This window comes from Sciurus vulgaris, assembly GCF_902686455.1.
Source record: "Sciurus vulgaris genome assembly, chromosome: 2".
NCBI classification, from domain to species: domain Eukaryota; kingdom Metazoa; phylum Chordata; class Mammalia; order Rodentia; family Sciuridae; genus Sciurus; species Sciurus vulgaris.
Genome location: NC_136462.1, coordinates 84372203 through 84379151, shown reverse-complemented (window position 1 = coordinate 84379151; position 6949 = coordinate 84372203). Strand labels below are relative to the sequence as shown.

Sequence of the window (6949 nt, the reverse complement as noted above, 5' to 3'; positions counted from 1 at the left end):
ACAGGGTCTTGTGTGTGCTGAGAATGCATTCTACCACTGAGACTTTTTTTCTATAATCTGAACCTTTGAACCTCATGTCAGTGTTCAAAAACTAATGATTGCAGAGCATTTCAGATTTTGGATTGGATTAGGGATGCTCAACCTATATTTCTAATAGTAAGTAGGGGTAAAAAGTTCATACACTGAGATTTATGTTGTCTGTCTTAAAGCAATTTTCACTTCTAAAGTTTTTAAAGTGATGTCATTTTGTATCTATGGGGAAGAGGGATGAAATGTTGAATTGGAACACTAATACAGTAAAAAGGCATAGGATGTTTACTATACAGATCACCTGAATTACTGGCTTTTCTGAAGGATGAATCAATAATGAAAGATGTTCATTTTTAAAAATAATTACCTACATTCACTCCTATTTTTGTTAGCTAAAAGTTGTAATACACTGTATAAGAATATAGAACTGAATAGCTTGGAAACAATAATTGGAGATTTTAAAAAGTTAGAGTTTTAGAGTTGATTTAATGTCTGTTTTCTTACACAAAACATAATGTTAACCTCATGGCATATTTGATCAGGTGTATAGTTTTTCTTTACAAAGAAGTATCTGAACATGAACAGTGAATTATTTTTACCTTACAAGTATAAGTAAAACTATATCAACTTGGTTATTATGAGCAACAAACAATACAACTTAATACATAGAACTTAAAATTAGTGAGCTGCTTGACAACATTCTGTGATCACTTGGAATTTAATATAAGATTTCAATAATTTTCATTCAAAGCAAAAGCAGTAAGTTGCAGCAATTTTGTTGGTTTTTGGTGGTACTGGGAATTGAACCTAGGGCCTTGTCCTACCACTGAGCCACATCCCCATCCCTTTTTATTTTATTTTGAGACAGGGTCACTAAATTGCCCGAGCTGGTCTGGAACTTGGAATCTTCCTTCTTCAGCTTCCCAAGTGCAGGGGTTGTCCTGGGCCACAGCTACCACGCCTGGCATAACTTCATTTTTCCAAGCACAAAATGAAAATAACAGTGAAAAGTGAATAAACTCAGTATGCAACAATCATAAATATTTAAAACCAAGCCAGGCATGGTGGTGCATGCCTGTAATCCCGGTGACTCCAGAGGCTGAGGCAGGAGGATCACAAGTTCAGTCAGTCTCAGCTACTTAGCAAGGCCCTAAGCAACTTAGTGAGACCCTATCTCAAAATTTCAAAAAAGAGCTGGGGATGTGGCTCAGTGGTAAAGCACCCTTTTAAAATCCCTGGTACCAAAAACAAAACACACACACACATTGAAAAACAGCATGGTCTTTGAGCCTAGAGACAGTAGGTAGAATTTTTCTTTTAGATTTGGCATGCACTAAAACAAAAGGCTAGAAACAGAAAAGAAAGCATTAGGAAGGCTAGGCCTTAAGACCAAAGACTTTGTGTCTCATAATTGAATTTTTATAATGGTTTGCTGCATAAAGCTAAGGTAAAGAGATCTAGATTCTAATCTCATGTTAGCTTAGTTATTCTCAAATCCCTAGATACTTTTTTTTTGTACTGTGCATGGAACTCGGGATCTCATGGCATCCTTACAAATTTCCTTAAAGATTAGAGATGCCACAAGCCCCTGGGTTTGATTCTCAGTACTACAGAAAATAAATTCTGAATCTACTTGGGTTAATTTCTGCAATGTCTTGGGAGTATAGTTTCTCTTGGTGTGGGAGTTTAGAAATATAACTCAGAATACAAACTCACAGAACCTCCTGCTGCCCTGGTGAGCTCAGGATTATGGCTGGCTGGTAGGTCTTGCAGGTAATCCTGTTCTGCGTGTTACTTGGTGTTCTGATGGGGCTGGTACTAAAAGTCAAATCTTGGGCACTTTTTTTTCTTGGTGCTGAGGTCTTATGAGAGGTTGCCCTACACACAATACACGTTTGCCTATATCTTACACAATATTGTTCCAGGTTGGAGAAAAAGGGAAACCTACACTGGGGAGAAATCTATTTCCTTCATCTTTCTGAGACATTGATGAGTGGTCATCAGAAGGCCTCAAGTTTCCCAAACCAAATCACTGTAAGAACAGGTAGAATATCTGATAAACCTGGGTACCTTCCTGTTGCTCCTTAGGAATCCCCAACCCCTTCCTGTTCCTTTACCTCCAGGTTCCCCTCCTTGAAGCCAGTTCCCTTTCCTGGATTTCTTTACTCAAATTGGGCTCAAAGGTGCTCTTTGCCATATACTCTTTCTACCTTCTGCCAGTTCTGCTTCCTTTTCAACTTCAACTTTGGAGTTACCTTCTCAGACCCTGCTTCCCATATTAATTGCTTTAAAGTTATCTCTGGGCACAGAGACTCAAAGACAATTTTCTGGCCCGTAGATTGAGACAAAGCTGTGAAACAATGCATAATGTATTCATATTCCCCCCTACCCTTCCACCAGGGATTGAACCAGGGGTGCTTAACCAGTGAGCCACATCTCCAGCCCTTTTCCTTATTTATTTTGAGACAGTCTCATTAAGTTGCTGAGACTGGCCTTGAACTTGCAATCCTGCCTCAGCCTCCTGAGAGATTGGGATTACACATATGTGGCCCACCACACCCAACTGTTCACCTTGTCTCCAAACTGGCCCCTGCTCTTATGCTTAGTCTTCCTTTTTCCTCTTGGTTTTGATGTTGGCTTTTAAAACAACAAACTTCCAGAACAGGACTGTTGAGTAAACCTGTCTCCCATTGAATAAAAATAAAAATAGTGTTTATAAGTTATTCTGACAAAAGACAATAAATAGTATTTTCGTAAGGAAGAATGTTCAGATTTATGGATAAATGTATACTTTTTATTTAATAAATGTAGCATAAGGGGGATAAAAAACAGCTAATACTTCTAGACTTTTTCGAGTGTACCATTTTAACAGAAGATTCCAGCATCTTATGTTAAATATCCCCATGGTTTTTCTGCTTAATAAAAGGACTCCTGAAAGCAGAGTATACCTTATCATTGCCACCCTTAATCTTTAGGATCATCTTGTCACTCCTACCATTGCCTCTTCCCTCTTTAAGCTAGGTCTTAATTAAAAACAAAAGCAAGCTACCCTTCGCAGTGACAAAATTAAAAGTGTGCTATACAGCGGCCGTCAGGCACATTGTTTAGATAATTGCTTGAGACAAAGAAAGGGGGTGAATGAAGTCCACTGTGGTCTATGGAGGAAGAGGGTTTGCAGGGGCTTTCGGAGCAGGCAAAACGCGTGACCGTGCATGCGTCTCCAGGCCAGAGAGGCTCAAGCCTCTAGCCTGCGTTTCAGAGCTACAAGGAGGCCACTGCCACCTGCAGGAGGAGGGGTCGGGGCGGAGCTAAGATGCGGAAGGCGGTGACGCAGGAGCTATCCAGCTCGCTTGCTCCCTGCCGGACCCGCATCAAGGCCCAGGCCGCTATAGGTTCGTCAGCTGCCCTCGGTGAGTTCTGCACTGACTGGACTCGGCCCCCTGCCGCCCACCGAAATATACAGTTCCTTCGGGGGCTGGGAGTGGGGAAGGGTTTTCTGCTGGAGGTTGGGGTCAGACAAAGGATGCGGGGTAGTGGTGGGGATTCGGAGTTGGCCATGAGTAGGGGAAAAGGAGTTCCCCCAGGAAGGAGATTGTGTTCATCAAGCCAGAACCGTGTTGGGGTGGGAAGGAAACATATGCTTTTGGAGTCGATAAGGGAAAGAAGGATGGAGAGGCCCCTGGCCTTCTCTTCACAATTGCAGATTTTACTGTTGCAGCAAAAAGCTATTCTCAGCTCTTTGAGGAGCAAGGTTTCATATCTAGTAGTGACTAGAAAAAGCCTTTTCTTTGCAGGAAAAAAAAAAAAAAAAAAAGAAAGGATGGTATGAATGCTTCAATTTCAGGAAAGAACATTTGTGGCTTTGCCTCCTCATACTGTACTGATCCCTCCACCCCCAGTAGAATGTTCAAAAGGAGAGCGTGCTTGACCGCAGCCTCCTGAACAGGTTAAGCAGCTGCAGGGAAGCTGCATGCTGTTGTTCTGCAGGCACATCTACAGACACCAACATGTGGAGCAGGCTGACTCCTCAGATGTCCTCCTTCGCTTGGTCTTTTCTCATCACTACCACCTCCCCAAGTCCTCACCTGCACAACTAAACAGTAACATTACCAACAGCATCATCGCAATAAGACACTTTGTGCCTGGCAGTGTTCCAAATGCTTTTACATGTTTGTGCACGATTATCTTCACAACAGTCCCATAAGGAACATTCTAGTTATCACCATTTTGCAGAAGAGAAAGCTTAGGTACTTGCCCAAGGTCACCCAGGTACTATGTGATTGCACAAGCATACTTCACATTCCCACCAGACTGCAAGATAGGGCCTGAACTGTGTGCACTTTCATTCTCCTCATGATCTCAAATGTATGGATTATTTGCCAAGTTAAAATATGCTGCACCACTCCTAAATTTTCTATGCTTCTTTACTGTTTGTATCTTCCCAACTCTGTCACGTTAGACTTTGCTGAAATTGTAAAAACTTAAGAGGTCACCCTCTCTCAAAATCAAAGGAAATTTTTGTTTGTTTTAATAAGTAAGGGAGCATGTAGTGGAGTTAGGGGTAAAGTAGAACCTTTAGGGAGTTGCAAGGAGCATAAATGATATGGGTGAGAACTGCCATTCTGGCCTCGCTTCCTCAAGAATGCAAGATCAGAGGGAATTGCACATCTCAGACTGTTTCCTTTCTTTATCCCCTCCCCCTAGTGATGTCCTGCCTAGGATGGACACTTAAGACAAAAGCAAAGCTCTGAGGATTTCTCACTGCAGTGGTCCTTGAACCATAGCCTGTAGTGAGTGGTTCATGACTGCTTTACCACAATTGTGTTATAGCAACTGCCAGTCATGGCAATCGATGTAAATTTGTTCTTTCTGCAGGTTAAAAATGGTCTCTAGGATGGTGTCTACTATTCTATCTGGCCTGCTGTTTTGCTTGGCATTCGGGTGGATTCCAGCATTTGCTTATAGCCCACGGACTTCTGACAGGGTCTCAGAAACAGATATCCAGAGGCTGCTCCATGGCGTTATGGAGCAACTGGGCATTGCCAGACCACGGGTGGAGTACCCAGCTCACCAGGCCATGAATCTTGTGGGCCCGCAGAGCATTGAAGGTATTTACTGTTTTCTGATGGTATGACCATTTGTATTTTAAATAAGTAGCATTGTTTGGGAACTCTATTTCCTGTTTTCCCTTTCTTCTTACTCTACACAGTATATACATACACCCATGTGAGAATATAAATCCTATGGCAGTAGGGACCTTTTGTATATGATTCACAGCCCTAGCTCCTAGCACCAAGTCTTCTACATAGTAGCAGTTAATATTTAATGGATGAACGAAGGAGCACTTCAGTGTTATCCCTAAAGAAAGCTTAGGTCTCAGACTTCCTGTTTTCCCTTACTGATGATCTTAGGGAAATTGTGTCCCCTGCCTTTCAGAGTCAATGCCAGAAAGTATTTGTAAAAGATCCTTGAACAGCACCTATAGGATCTGTTTTGGTGCTTAAGATGACTCCAGTGTACCCAAGAGGAGCCAAGAACTACTGACATTAAGAATTTAACTATGTCAAAGTTTTTAAAAAATATTTTAAAATATAACAATTTTATTGAATAATTAAGTATAATTAAATTGTTTTGAAGCAGCAAGACCATTTCCCTCCTGAACTTTTCTAAGTTTCTGGTAATGTGGTTGTAAAACTTATACTAGAAAGCTGTGTGTTTCATTTGTTTGTGGTTTAATGATTTATTTATAAAGATTCTTACCCACAGGAGTGGATCCTAGAGAAAAACTCTTTTTGAGTTTTCTCAAAACATATACCCAGCAAACATTATACCCAATGGATTGATTATACTTAATCTTGCCTGAGTCTGTGGTGTCCTAACAGTGCTGCCTACCCCAGGGTTCTGTCAATACTGTGAATGCCTTTAATTTTAAGACACGTAAAATGAACTCTGTGAGGTTGTTGTGCATTTCAGTTGACATTCGATTTCAGGAGTGAACTAACACAAATAATTTGAATCAGTATGCATGCAAATCTAGCATGGGGCTTGAATCAGGACAGGGCTTCCTGCCATCCCCTTTGGGGAAAATCGAAATCCTTGTCAGCACCAGTCACCTATTGCTTTAAACACACCTGTTCATTCAGACCAGTCCTCTGAGGCAGTAAATATCTGCCCCTCTAACACAGGAAGTGCCTGGTTAGTCACCAGCTGTTGTCATGGAGAAGGCCCTCCAAGTTTCCATTAACACCTGAGGCCTGATCAGCTGTGCTGGAGAAGAAACTGCCACCGCTGGGCTTCAGAAGCCTGTGTTCATCCAGAGTCCGATTTCTTCCCTCATTATCCACCTATTTAGCACTCAATATTTGCCAGGCACTCTGTGGGAGTCTAGAGCAGCTCTGCCTGAGAAGAGTTGGGCAGGGAAGGGGGAGGACATATAAAATGTTATCATAATGTATCCTGGCAAAAAGTTTTAGTAGATATAAAAATGCATTGCCATGCAAAGCAATTAGTAGGAGTACTGCTGGGGGTGGGTGGCGGTAGGCATAAAGAGACGCTTCACTGAAGAAGCAACATTTGACCTGGCATTTGGAGTTCTCATAGGATGTTCTCAGGGAACCACAGCAAGAAGACATGGAGATATAAACGTATGATTGGATGATTCATAGTTAAGACTCTTTTCATTATTACCCTTATTACCTTGGGATAATTGCTGTCACAGCAATTTCAAGTCTCCTCACTGGTGTCTAAGGGGTAAACATGGACTTGCATTTCAGTTGTTTATTGCTGTGTAATACATTCCCACAAGGTTGGCAGCTTAACCCACACCCATTTATTATCTCTTGGTTTCTACTGGTCAGGAGTTCGGCCTAGGTTAGCATCATTCTCTGTTTGGAGTCTCACCAGGTTTAAATGAGGTGTT

At 41.7% G+C, this 6949-nt stretch overlaps 1 protein-coding gene across 2 annotated transcripts in view; it reads left to right on the top strand.

Moving 5' to 3' along the window:
• Positions 1 to 3300: 3300 nt before the first annotated feature.
• The window catches only part of LOC306655186 (neuroendocrine protein 7B2), a 51005-nt gene continuing 47356 nt past the window's right edge, over positions 3301 to 6949 (top strand). For both annotated transcript variants that reach the window (XM_079129565.1, XM_079129564.1), the window contains exons 1-2: positions 3301 to 3440; positions 4906 to 5138. In XM_079129565.1, coding sequence (XP_078985691.1) covers positions 4913 to 5138 — 226 coding nt within the window. In that variant the 5' untranslated portion in view covers positions 3301 to 3440; positions 4906 to 4912. The remainder of the gene's footprint in view (positions 3441 to 4905; positions 5139 to 6949) is intronic.